Source organism: Apodemus sylvaticus, chromosome 11 (genome assembly GCF_947179515.1).
Source record: "Apodemus sylvaticus chromosome 11, mApoSyl1.1, whole genome shotgun sequence".
Lineage (NCBI taxonomy): Eukaryota > Metazoa > Chordata > Mammalia > Rodentia > Muridae > Apodemus > Apodemus sylvaticus.
In genome coordinates, this window is record NC_067482.1 from 17,006,036 (window position 1) to 17,019,052 (window position 13,017).

Sequence of the window (13,017 nt, forward strand, 5' to 3'; positions counted from 1 at the left end):
TCAGGCACACCAGAATTTCTTTGCAATTCTCTTTCCATTTGCTTTAGATCATGCAATGTAAAGTTTAGCTCAAGTGTCTGGAGCAGGGCGGGGGGTGGGGATGTTACTGTTGACTCTGCATGTACAAGGCTTGGGAGGAAGCCAGGTCCCTTTCCTCTGGGCCAGCAGGGCTATCAGGGTGGCTGCGTTTATTGCTTTGGACTCGGGTCACTTACACCTTGTTTAAGCAGACTGCATGGAAGGGGGAGTTCTCTGGGGCTTCCTCCGACCGTGATAACCAGTCAGGGCTCGCACAGGAAGCCAAGAGAAGCAGCAGTGGGTTTTCTAGATTTCCACGTCAGTTTGCCTGCCAGAGGAGCTGACGCGCACGCCCTCGTGGCTAGAGGTGAAAGGGCAGTCACTCCAGCGTCAGGATGCTGCTGCACACAGGTGGTTCACGAGTGGGCACAACTGCACTGAGAAGCAGCCCCGAGTGGTCCAGGGTGGGCGCAGGCACTGACAATGGATTCCAGTGACGGAACTGGGCCCTACGTGAGCTAACTCTGACCACTTAAGGAATCAACATACATGTATTTATTTATTCATTTATTCATTCCTTTTTTTATTGTTAGGAGCTAGATCTGAAATGCTTGGGATAGCCTTCTACAGTGCAGTTTGGACTTACCCTCTGCAGTTTTCAAGTGTGCTACCAGATACATAAAGAAAAAAATCACTTTCGGTGTTTATACGACCTGGAGCTGTTGGCCATATAAGCCAGGTGTTTTAATTAACACTAAACGGTTTTTATCTACAGACAGCTGCTTCGCTGCTTTGATCTTATATGGACTAGTTTCATGTGTGCCCTTAACTCAAATTTTCACATAGAATCTGTTGTTTGTTTGTTTGTTTTTGGATTTGGGTTTTTCGAGACAGGGTTTCTCTGTGTAGCCCTGGCTGTCCTGGAACTCACTCTGTAGACCAGGCTGGCCTCGAACTCAGAAGTCATCCACCTGCCTCTGCCTCTGCCTCCCAGAGTGCTGGGATTACAGGCGTGCGCCACCACTGCCGGCAGATCTGTTTATTAATTTAAGCTTTATGCACTGATACATATAACTATGAAATGTAGTCAGAACACGCTGATCCCTTCATAGGTGCATCTGACTGTGAATCCTTTTCAGGCTGCTCTAAAGGCTTAATGAAACACTTTTGAAAAAGAGCTTGAGAGAACTGAAAATGTTTTAAATGCAGTCTCTAGACAGTTAATGGTCATTTAAAAGAAACAGATGGGGCTGGAGAGATGGCTCGGTGGCTAAGAACACTTGTTGCTCTTCCAGAGGTTCTAAGTTCAATTCCCAGCAACCAAATGGCAGTTCACAACCATCGGCTTCTCTGTTCTGGTGTGCTCGAAGGCAGAATACTCATATATATATATATATATAAGATAGATAAATCTTTAAAGGAAACATGCCCTGACCATGTCCACATACGTGTCAGAATGTTATCACACTGTTAAGGTGATTCAAATACATGCAACCTCACCTTTTAATGGGAAAAAAATTAGTTCGGCATTTTTATATTTCAGAGCATTTATCAAAGAAAAGGAGGGATTTCTTACTAGGATTGTTGGCCTTTCCTCGACTTATGTCTTCTACAACATAAAGAGATCCTGAGTCACTGCATTATATTGTTTATGCAGACAAGAAAGCTCTCATAAAAATGAAGCAAGCATCTTCTCCCCTGGGGAGTGGGTCTGAGGCCAAGGGAAACTGGTCAGACGTGTCTGACATTAGGGAAGGGTTTAATCTCGCCTACCCATCTGCTCTCAGAAAAACTGCCCCATGAATGTGTATGTTTCCATTAAATGTGGAGTTTGATTACCAAAACAAGCTTTTTTTTCTGTGTATTGAATTCATGACCAAGCACAAGCCACCTGTCTTTCGCTTACTGAGCGCTGGCACCTCACAGAAGCCCGGCGTCATCTTCCTACGGTCCTGTCAGGCAGAGCTGGCACATCAGGGAGGCGGCTCCTGCCATCTACACTGTCTGGGGTAGCATGTTCGGGAGTCAGAGGTGGCGGGTCCCTGTGATCAGTGTCTGCCTTTGAACCTCTGCTTCTAGCTGCTCTGCTGTGCCACCACCAGGTGTCTGGCTAGCCTTGGGAAACTGGCATTCCCATTTTCATTCGCTGATTCTAGGCGTCCAGAATAGCCGGGTGTCAATCTGGCTGTCTCCTTACCCTCATCGTGCCTTTACCAAGCTCTGCAAGGACAGTGTCTACCTTGCTGGGGTAGATGACACCAGCCTCTGAAAGCTTTCCAGGAGGAGCACAAGGCACTGTCCCTGGCCTGCTGAGGAAGTGAGGGCATGCTGACACAGGACTGGTGCTACCTGCTGGAAGGTTCTCATTCCCACCCTCAACAGTGTGTTCCTGCACCTGCAGACTCCCCACAGTTCCTGGCTTGTTCTGGAAGTACAGCCGGATGCTGCCGTCCAGTATCCAGCCTTTTCTAGGCTTTAGCATCCGGCTCACACAGAAATTGAGTTCCCAGCAAGAGTGTGTGAGTGTGTGTGTGTGTGAGTGTGTGTGTGTGTGTCAGTCATCATCTCGTCTCCCCCACCTCCACCCCTCCAACTCCTGCTTCTAACATCAAGATGAGATGTCAGAAATTGTATAGGTCAGATGTCGTCCCCCAGTCCCTGAGCTATCTGAATGATGACAGTAAAGAACTTAGAATTCCATGGGCCTCCAACCCCTCCCCATGGAAAATTACCAGGCTTTTCATCCAGCAGGTGAGGATTTTCGTCTGTTTGTAGCACTTTAATTTCTAAATGAAAAAAAAAAAAGCTTTTCAATTAATAAAAATGGCAGCCTTTACTCTTTAACTACATCCGATAGTTTGTGAGATCAGATTTGCCTCAGTCCTAAAGGCTGGAAACATCTGTACTTTAGGATGGGAGGGGCTCAGGAAAATGAAGTGACTGACAGTTACCAGAGGCAGGCTGTAGAGGGGGACTGCTAGCGGGCAGTCCACAGAGCTCACATTTCTTCCCACACTCAGCTCCGAGGCTGCTTTTCAGAGAGACACAGACTTAGACTGTGAAGACCCCAAAGAGTGCAGCGTGAGGGCAGGCGGTGATGTTGGCCACTATTGTCCATGCTGGCCTGGACCAGTACGGAAGCTGCGGGACCTGCTTTTCTGTGTCTGTTTTATGAATTAACACTGTGTGGCTTCTGCATGGCCTGCTGTTTAAATAGACAGCAGTGTCTGGCAAAGGTCAAAATGATGGCTATAATTTAGCAAATGCTAACTTCACTGGGAATGTAGCTCAACAGTAGACTACACATAGAGCATGCATATCCCTAGGCTCAGTCCATCAAATTTTTAAAAGAATAATTAAATATATGAACAGATGATCATATCCATAATTAATGAAATCTACGGGAAAAAAATCTTTTAGGTCACTATCTGATCCCAGGGGGAAGGATATAAAACACTGGGTTGTGGTTTTGTACTCCTGTGAGGTTACTTGTGACAAGGGCAGTCACCTTTGAAAGATGGCAGCTCTGAAGCACAGAGGCATTACGACTGTTCAGCACTGTCTGATGAAATGTGCCCTCTGGGGTCCCATCATTCCCTGCAGCATAAAGTGCTGAGGAACTTCTGAGGAGCCTTGCCTGAGTCACAGCTCCACATCTCTCGGTACCTCAGCCCTCAGTGCTTGCCCTCAGCTACCCGCCTCATACATATTTTTTTTTCCTCAAGACAGTTTCTCTGTGTAGCCCTGGCTGTCCTGGAACTCACTTGGTAGACCAGGCTAGCCTCAAACTCACAGTGATCTGTCTGCCTCTGCTTCCCAAGTGCACTAAGACTAAAGGCATGAGCCACCACAGCCCACTACCTTCTTGTACTATATATATATACACACACATATATGTATATATATGCATATATATATGCATTTTTATGGTTTGCTCTGAAAAGCAGGATCATCTGTCATGGTAACTATTGTGGAAAATACTGAGGGAATGCAAGCATTGGGGAAGGAACAAGGAAAGACCAGGTCCTTCAGTCATGTGGTTGTGTGCAAGGTTCCTAGGCCTCCGGGCATGTGTCTCTGGCTCCATGTTGGCATATTTTGCCTTCAAGTGTGCCAACCATTGCTTATTGGGAAGTGGGAAACATCCTGGAAATGTCTTTCCTAAGTACGAGAAGAGCTTCCGTGAGCTCTGGTTGCCCCTGTGTCGTGGGCTGTTAATAGCACCCTACTTCACTGCGGCTTCGGACCTTGGATGGCACCCCTCTGGTTCTGTGAGCCCTCATGGTGCACCAGAGCAAGTGGCACCTCATGCAGTCGTGCCTGCACCAGCAGAGCAGTGCGTTTTGTTGCTCACAGGTCCCAGATAACAGCTGGGAGCCTGTGTGCAGAGTTTCTACAGCGCGTCATTAGTTTCGGGAAGGCCCGTCCCCTCTGCAGCCAGGTTCCAGCAGGCTGCCCTGAGCGTGTTTCAGACAGCTAGCTGTCCTGCCCGAGCCAGGGTCCCAGCAGCCGGGGAAGGCTGCCTGGCACAGATTCTACCATCTTCTCCAGAAAAGGCTATGGATGGGACTGGCACACCGCTAAAGAAAAACCTTTGATTATCATCCCCGTGCTAACGCTCTCTGCAAGGCTGAGACCGGCTCTCGGGCTAAAGAGAAAAAGGCCTTACCTGCGTTGTCAGAGTTAAGGCGGTTCCTACCTAAAAGCAGAAATAAATGCGGGTTGGTGTCACCATCTAGTGGCATTGCTAACATTCCCCCTTTGCCACCCACCTTAAACTTTCAATAAATGTAACAGCGACAACAAAATGGCATTCAAACTGGTTAGGCCAGATTCCAGGAGCAAGCATGTATGACTTAGTTCACATGGTTCTGGGTTTGCCTTCCTAACGCAGTGCGTCCATTCTTAAATGAGACAGCACTGGGCTGAAGTCTGCCTGCTTTCGCTCCGCTCTCGCTGTAGGTCCCGGCTCTCACCAGGAGCCTTTGTGTATACAAAAGAAATAGCATATAAGCTAGAAGGACGGAGAACTATTGGAAACGTGGCATCAAATGCTTGATTCACTGCATAGAACATTAAAAAAACCAAACCAAACCAAACCAAACCAACAACAAAAACCCACCTCTCAAAAGTGCCATCCCTCTGACTACAGTGGCTTTAGTCTTTCCCCAAACTCTCTTAGCCCTAGGAGTCCTGTGTTTGCTTCCTAACCTGCTAGCTGATCTGACAGAGTAAGAAAAACAGGATTCATTTACCGGGTTAGCCCCTGGCTTTTTATTTCTAAGATTAAGAATAAGAAGGGTCTTGTGTGTGTGCACCGAGGGGCCTGGGTCAGGGGTAGGAGGTAGATCCATTTTGGGAGCCCAGGGCTGGAATCCGATTCTGGAGAGGCAGAGGCCACAGGACCAAACCTACCACATGGCAAGTCAGTGGCCAGCCTGAGCTACATGAGATCCAGTTACAAAGTAAGCCGAAGTACTCAGCTTCCAAGTTCATTTAGGTTTATATTGGGCTCTTTATGGTGAAAAGCTCAGAAAGGGTTGAGAAGCAGTGGGGACAAAGACAAGAGGAGGGGAGAGTCATAAAACCCCGGACTGTCGTTATGGTGAGAAGGGCAGCTCTACAGTCAAGCAGACCAGGCTCCATTGACGTTAAATCAATCCAGGGACAGCAAGACAGCTCAGGAGATAAAGATGCCTGCCACCCAGCCTGCCGGCCTGAGTCTCTGGAACCCACACAGTAAAAGGAAAGAACCCACTTCTGCAAGTTATCCACTGACCTCCACATATGTACAACAACATGTGGGTGGCCTCTGTCATACACCAAGGAAGGAAAGAAGGGAGGGAGGGAGGGAGGGAAGAAAGAGAGAAAGAAACAAAGAAACAAAGAGTAAAAGAGTAATGGAAAAGAATCTATCCAAAGCCTCTGACAAAGTTGTATGCCTGTATATGTATGTATATACATATATACACATTTATATGTTTTCTGGTCATATAAGTAATACATGACAAGTGTAGAAACAAAAATATGAAAAATTATAGAGGATTAAAATTAAAAAGCTCAGATCTCAGATAAGCTAACATTTTTGGCAAACTTATTTTTAATTTTTTGCATATGCATTTTATGCATTTTAATAGTTATAGATCCTTTGTGTTACATCTTTTTTAAAAATTATGGTACTAGGGATTGAAACCAGGTTTGGGGGTTGTTTGGTTGTTTTGTTTTGTTTTTAATTTTGAGACAGGGTCTTTCTCTGTATCCCAGGCTCCCCTCAAACTTGTCATCCTCCTGCCTCAACTTCCCAAGTGCTAGGATTATAAGTGGTACCACCACACTTTGTTTTTTATATTGATGGCTCAGTTGGTAAAGGGGCTTGCCCCCTGAGTTCAGTCCTGGGGAAGCCACTTAGTAGATGTGAGAGCCAACTCCACACCTGCCTGTACACATACACTAAATAATGTAATAAAAGTGTTCAAATATGATCTTTTTCACGCATGCATGTATTTTGATCATATCCATCTCCTGTTACATCTTTCTTATTTCCCTTTCATGTGTGTATGTGAGTGTGTGTGTTTAAGTGCATGCATATGTATGTGTGCATATTAGAGTGTGCGTGTGTGTGCACACACACGTGTGTGAATATTAGTGTGTGTGTGCATGCCTGTATCTGGAGAACTGTGTATGTGCTGGTCCAGCACTCTGTTACTGAGCTAGGCCTCCTGCTCTAACAATTTACATGCATTTTAAGTGCTTTCTTTGAATGCTTTTCAAAGCCTAATTTTTAGGCTTAGTGTTTAATAATGTCAATAATATTTAATAACACCCAAAGCACATGAGTAGTGTCACATTGTGCTCTGGGGTCTTTGGCTCCTCATTACCTGAGTTGGGTCAGCTGCTGGGCAGAGCCACTCAACCCTGGCTTGTCCACAGCTGGGTATCTTTCTGACTCTGTGAGGCCTCTTTTGGGGCCTGTGGGACGGGCCTACCAATCCTAGCTGTTCAGAAGGCAGAGGAAGGAGGAGCGAAAGTTAAAGCCTTGAGCTACAAAATGAATTCAAGGCCTGCCAGGTGAATCAGACCCTGTCTGGGTTTTTTTGGGGGGGAGGGGCAGTAGGCAGAGAAGGGGGTTGGTTGGCTGTGTTTGGTTTTGACATGGGGTGTCCCTGTTACCTCATCTGGCCTGGAACTCACTACATAGACCAGGATGTCTTTGAACTCCTACTAGATACTCTGCTGAAAGGTGTGCACCCATACTACCCATCTCAGACTCGGTTAAAGTTAAAATTAAAAAAAATTTTAAATTAAAATATTAAAATTAAAAAATTAAATAAAAAACTAAAAAGAGAGCTGGGAGTGTAGCTCAGTGGTACGGCAATTGCCCAGCATGCCTGCGCAGAGCCTGACTCCAGACCTTGTCCCGAATAGGCGCTCTTCAGAGACGCAGAGGTGATAGCGTTCACTTTAGTTTCTATGTTGTGCTAGTTTCCAAGTTATAACTGGGTTGAAGGTATGATCATTTTTAAGGTTAGTGACGCATATTCTGAAGTCAACCATTAGAAGAGTTGTTGTAGGGCTGGGGGACATCTCGGCGACAGCATGCTTACCTAGCTTGCAGGGGGCCCGGGGTTTGATTCCAGGCACCATGGAAAAAAAGAAAATACAAAAGTGTTCCAATAATCTCTCTAGTAACTTGAGAACTTTTCTACCCTAGCACTCAAAGACATTTTTACAAAAATAAAACCTTTGAAGCTGGGGGTGGGGTGGGGTGGGGGAAGGATGGCTGAATGGATAGTGTTTGCATAAGCCTAAACCCCAGAGCCCACAGAAGAGCCAGGTGGGTGTCACAGCTAGCCTATCATTCCTGCGCATGGGAGGTGGAGTCAGGGGACCCCCAAACCTGTTGGCTTGCTAGACTAGCAGAATCGGGAAGCTTTGGGTTTACTGGGAGAGGTCCTGTTTCAGGACACAGTGATCTTGGAAGACACTTGGTACAAGACTCTGGCCCATACAAGCATGTACACACGCATGCATGTAGTCACATGCATAATGTGCCTGCACACATGCAATCACACATGCACACATATGTACACTCACACAAAAAACATTTGTGTGTGTGTATGTATGTATGTATGTATGTATGTGTGTATGTGTGCGCGCATGCCTGAGTGAGCATATGTGTTCCCCTGGGTGCAGGCGTCTGCTGAGGCCAGAAGGCATCAGATCTGCTGAACTGGAATTGCAGACAGTTGTGAGTCACCTGATGGCTGGGTCTAGTCCCAGCTTTGGAGTAAGTTACACTCTGGAATAAACTCATCAAATGGACATGGGGACGAATGCTACTCAGATACACATACAAAGAATGATTTTAATTTAGGAAAAACAAATACTATTTGTTTTCTCAACAATGCTGGGTCATACAAGTTTGCAGAATCATTCGTCCCACTGTCCTCTGCTTTCTGGGATGACTTAGAAAGTCTGCCAGACAACAGGCACGGGGGATGGCGCTGTTGTTTTTAGAATTCAATCAGATAGCTCCGATTGGTCGGCTAAGATGGACTCCTTTTCCTTGCTGATTACCACCCAACCATAGCTTGCAAAACATAAAGTCCCAGAGTTCATGAGAATGTCTTACCAGAGTCTTCCAGCTTCTGACTGTCTGTATCTAACAAACAAGCAAAATGCATCAGGTTAGACACGAGATGGGAAGAGCTGACCTAAAGCAGAAGACGTGTCTAGTGCCTGCTCCTCGTAAATGTAGGGGCACAGAGGGTCTCCGTGTGTGTTGGGTGATGGGCTCCACCCTTCCCTGGGGCCTCCACTGAAATAAACCACCACAGAACTAGTCTCCTGGGAGAGTCAGGGAGACAGAAAAACAGGCCTAATTTGAATAGCTGCCTAAGGCCCTGTATGGTGGTTATAATCTGTGAGCGCTGAGAGCCAGTATGAGGGGCTCTGGGTGAGTCCTCAGGGTGGCGGCGGCTTGGCCTCTGAGGGGACGGACAGTGGACATCTTTCCCAATAAAGAAAAGGTGACTCGCTTAAAGGCAAGGTTTTTTTCTCTCTCTCTCTCTTTAATAAAGAACTAATCTCAATGTGAAAGCAAGAACTCAAATACGGATGGTTTGTCTGAGTCTCTGCATGTGGAGACTTAGAAAAATCTAATTGCTCTATTAGTTTAGTCAAATGATTCAGGGTAAAATTAAGAATAGACAGAGAGGCACCCTTTAGGGCGTGGGGTGGGGAGGCCATGGATGGGCTTCACAGGTGCCCTCCCTCCCGTGCTTCTTCCGACCGTGGGTCGAGCAGACCCCTCCTCCCACAGCACCCAGAGGATGAGGCTGATGCGGGTTCCTCACTGGTGGGCCTCACAGCTCAGAGCTGAGCTGCCACGCCATAAAATGCCTCAGCACACTTTCCAGATGGCTCGGACTATAGAGTAATCTTCCCATAGAGTAATCCTAATTAGCTCAAAACAAGTGTCGGTTACTGTTCTTGGCTAGGCTGATTGCGCTCTGTGGATGCCCCAGACATCTCTCTGGCTGCTTCTGAGTGGCACATATGCTGGGATGTTTTTTTAATTCAATTTTTTCTTGTCTACTTTACACCCTGCACACTTCACCCTCCTGATCACCTCCCCTCCCCTCCATGCCACACTCCTTCCCCCGTCCCCCTCCCCTTCTCCTCTGAGTGGGTGGGACTTTTAATTTACCCTTGAATATTGGTGTCACCTGCACCAATCCCAGCAGTGGGGTACAGACCTACACATGCCCCACAGACAGCCTTGAGAGGGCAGCTCTGCAGTCCCCCCTACTTTACTCCCCAGAATATTTCCTGCTCAGAGGGCCACAGAGCGAATGCAGGGCAGCAGGGATTTCCTAAAACATGGCGTCTCCTCCCTCCCTTGGCTCGGCACTCAGGCAGGAGGTGCATTTGTTCTGCAGGAAAGAGCGATTAAACAGCCTTGCTGGGCTGTCTGTACAAGTGTATACTCACCGGGATTGTAGAGATACCTAGGGTCAATATATTCTGAAATACAAAGACATTTTCATCCACGTTAGTGTCCCCAGAAGCAATGCCAATTACATATATGCTTTATTATGTAGCAAGGTTTGCTGTGTAAGCAAGCAAGCATTCAAGCCATCCTAGCTTCAAGAAAAATACAAAGTGTGGTTATAAGAAACAAAGTATTTCAATTCAAGGACAAGGCAATATAGACTTTTTTTTTTAACCTAAAGAATAATGCATAGAAAAGCTAGCCAGGATGACAGCTAGAAACGGACCCTTGTTTTCAAACATTTAAATGAACAAATCTTCCCAACAATTCCCTGACAACATTTTTTTCCTTTTCTTTTCTTTTCTTTTCTTTTCTTTTCTTTTCTTTTCTTTTCTTTCTTTTCTTTCTTTCTTTCTTTCTTTCTTTCTTTTTTTTTTTTTTGGCACTTTGCTAATATGTGATGCACTTGATAATGCTGAGCCTCAAAACACTTAGTTCCCTGTGTACCTTCCCATCCGTCCCACCATCTCCTGGTAAATGTTACTTTTGCTTTATCTTCCTACTCCCCCCCCCCAAAGTTGAAGCAGATGCCATCACAGCCCCACCAGACCTGAAGGCATCCACCCCACACTTCCATGATTTTCCCTGATTTTACTTCCTAGACCCCCAAATAAAGGAAGTAGAGTCTAGCTTTTTGCACAGGGGGCACATGGGAAATAGCTGAAGCTGCCAGGGCCTTCGTCAGTCCTAAAGCCCCTGTTAGGCGGGACTGGGTATTTGCCTGGGACCAACAGCATTTGAGATTATAGCCATAGGCAAAGATCAGGACGCATAGTACCAGCTCTCAGGAAAACAGACTGGAGAGTGTGTCTTTAACTGCCCTGTTCCTGATTAGCTCACTTTGCTAAGTGTAAAGTGCCCTGTGTAAGGCTGTTCTATATCTCCCTTTAAAGTCACTATAAAGTCTCAAGAAAGCCACCTTTGAATGACTGAGACACTAGTTGCCAGAGTCGGCTATTTAAGAAAAGGGGACTGAGAGAGATTTGCCTAGAATGTCCTAGGAGTGCTCCTGCGTTTCCCATTACCTAGACTGCCTGGTGGTCTTCAGATAACATCAAAATGTGGGACAAGGTCTTGACAGTACAATTCTTTAATTAAAAGTGGGACGGTGTTTACTTTGCAGAGAAGTGGTGTGTTGGTCAAAGGGTTAGGGGCACTGGCCTAGGAGATGCTAACACTATGTCAAGGGTATCCCAGAAGAAGCAGGGAAAGCACTCGGTGAGACACAATGGCCGTCCAGCCAGGTGTGATTCATCATGGCCCAGCTCCACACCTTCCGCTAAAGCCCCTTCGCACAGCAGAGATGAGCCCCAAACGGCTCTCCCCCTCTTCTTGGGGAGCTGAGTAAATCTGGTTCTCTTCCTGCTAACTCTCCATTCTCTAATGTTGGCTTTAGAGTGGAGACTCAAAGCCACCAACAAAAGCACACTTTAGCCTTAAGAGCTTGTGGCTGATGGTATGTCAGTAAAATGATACGGGGTGTGTGTGTGTGTGTGTGTGTGTGCGCGCGAGCGCGCGCGCGCTCAATGGCAGAGTTTGACCCATTATTGTGAGGGGGGAAAAACAAACAAAATAAATCAAAAATAATAAAATTCCCATGACAGACATGATCATCTAAACACATCTTACCTGGATTTGCAATACAGTTTTCAGTTTTTAGACCTGAAACACAAAGGTAAAATTTTAGACATGACCTAAGTTTCAAATGATCTGTGCTTATTGGTAATCTCATCTGTAAATGCCTAGTTTCTCAGACCCATGCTGCAGTGGGATGTGGAATTTCAGGAACATAGTTTTATCTTCACAGAACAGCCACAACCCCGTGATATGAACTGGACAAAGCGCACACCTTTTGAGGTATTCAGTTTTACTAAGAAATTACATATAATGACCGTGGAGGAACCTGACAGGGCTGACACTTTACATACTTGTCTATGCCTATGGTTTGTTACAAGATTTAGAGAGTACTTGTCTGACTTGATGCTCTCTGTGGCTAACAAGCGTTACCCAGTCTTCGACACAATAATCCTGACCCCTTGGAGAAAAGGGATCTCGATTATGTTTTCAAGACCTTTTAACATAGGAGCAAAGATTCTCTTCCTATAGTATCGAAAAGGAGTTGGTACGTTCCCAAACACACCTCTGCGTGTGAAATGATCTACGGTCTTGTGAGAATAGGAACATGGCATGAAACAGGTGGCCACAGACACTTGCACGGTCAATGCCACAGGAAGTTGTCACCAATACTCCAGTGCTTGTCACTTGGCAAGACAGAGGAGGACTCTGGCAGCCTGCCTAACATGACTAGGTCAGTGAGAAAATATGAAGCTGATAGTGTAAGCCATGGAGGGCAGGCCCATGGAAGTCTGAATGCCTTGGTCTCCTCTCTGTATCTGTTTGATTTGTTGATTTAATGTTGAGGTCTAGTTACCCAAGGACATGCTCCTTGAGACCTGCTCCTCAATGACTCTCACAATGGTCCAGGACACAACAGGTTTGTTAGAATCTAGTTGATGGCCATGATGGTGCTGTCAATTCGAGGGAGGTGGGCATCTTGTATGTAGTGGGTTATGTTAATTTCATCACTTGAGATGGGAAGATCTGCCCACCGTGGGTGGCACCATTCCTTGGCTAGCATCTTGGACTGTGTGATGGGGAAAAGGGAACCAAACAGTGCTTAAGTGCGCCTGCTGGCCTGACTTCCCCACCACGATCAGCTGTGGCCTGGAACTATGAGCTAAAAGAAACCCCTTCTCATGCAGATTGCTTTTGTTGGAGTATTTTCCCACAGCAATGAGAGGAGAAGTTAAGCAACATTCATTTAGCTAAATCAGAGTAAGGCGGAACCGAGAAAAGTTCTGGCGACTACTTGACAATTTGGTCTCAAGTAGGAGGGTAGCCCCACCTCACCTGGGGTTTAGCAAAGAATTAGGGAAAATGTAGAT

The 13,017-nt window shown here is 46.2% G+C and overlaps 1 protein-coding gene across 8 annotated transcripts in view; it reads right to left on the reverse strand.

Moving 5' to 3' along the window:
* Art3 (ADP-ribosyltransferase 3 (inactive)) overlaps positions 1-13,017 on the reverse strand; it is an 88,454-nt gene that overhangs the window by 661 nt on the left and 74,776 nt on the right. For 5 of the 8 annotated variants that reach the window (XM_052198189.1, XM_052198185.1, XM_052198188.1 and 2 more), the window contains exons 4-9: positions 11,702-11,734; positions 10,012-10,044; positions 8,651-8,680; positions 7,623-7,658; positions 4,688-4,717; positions 2,751-2,804 (exon numbers count right to left, since the gene is read on the reverse strand). In XM_052198189.1, the coding sequence (XP_052054149.1) occupies positions 2,751-2,804; positions 4,688-4,717; positions 7,623-7,658; positions 8,651-8,680; positions 10,012-10,044; positions 11,702-11,734 (216 nt within the window). The remainder of the gene's footprint in view (positions 1-2,750; positions 2,805-4,687; positions 4,718-7,622; positions 7,659-8,650; positions 8,681-10,011; positions 10,045-11,701; positions 11,735-13,017) is intronic. The other 3 variants (XM_052198191.1, XM_052198192.1, XM_052198193.1) reach the window with 3 other exon arrangements.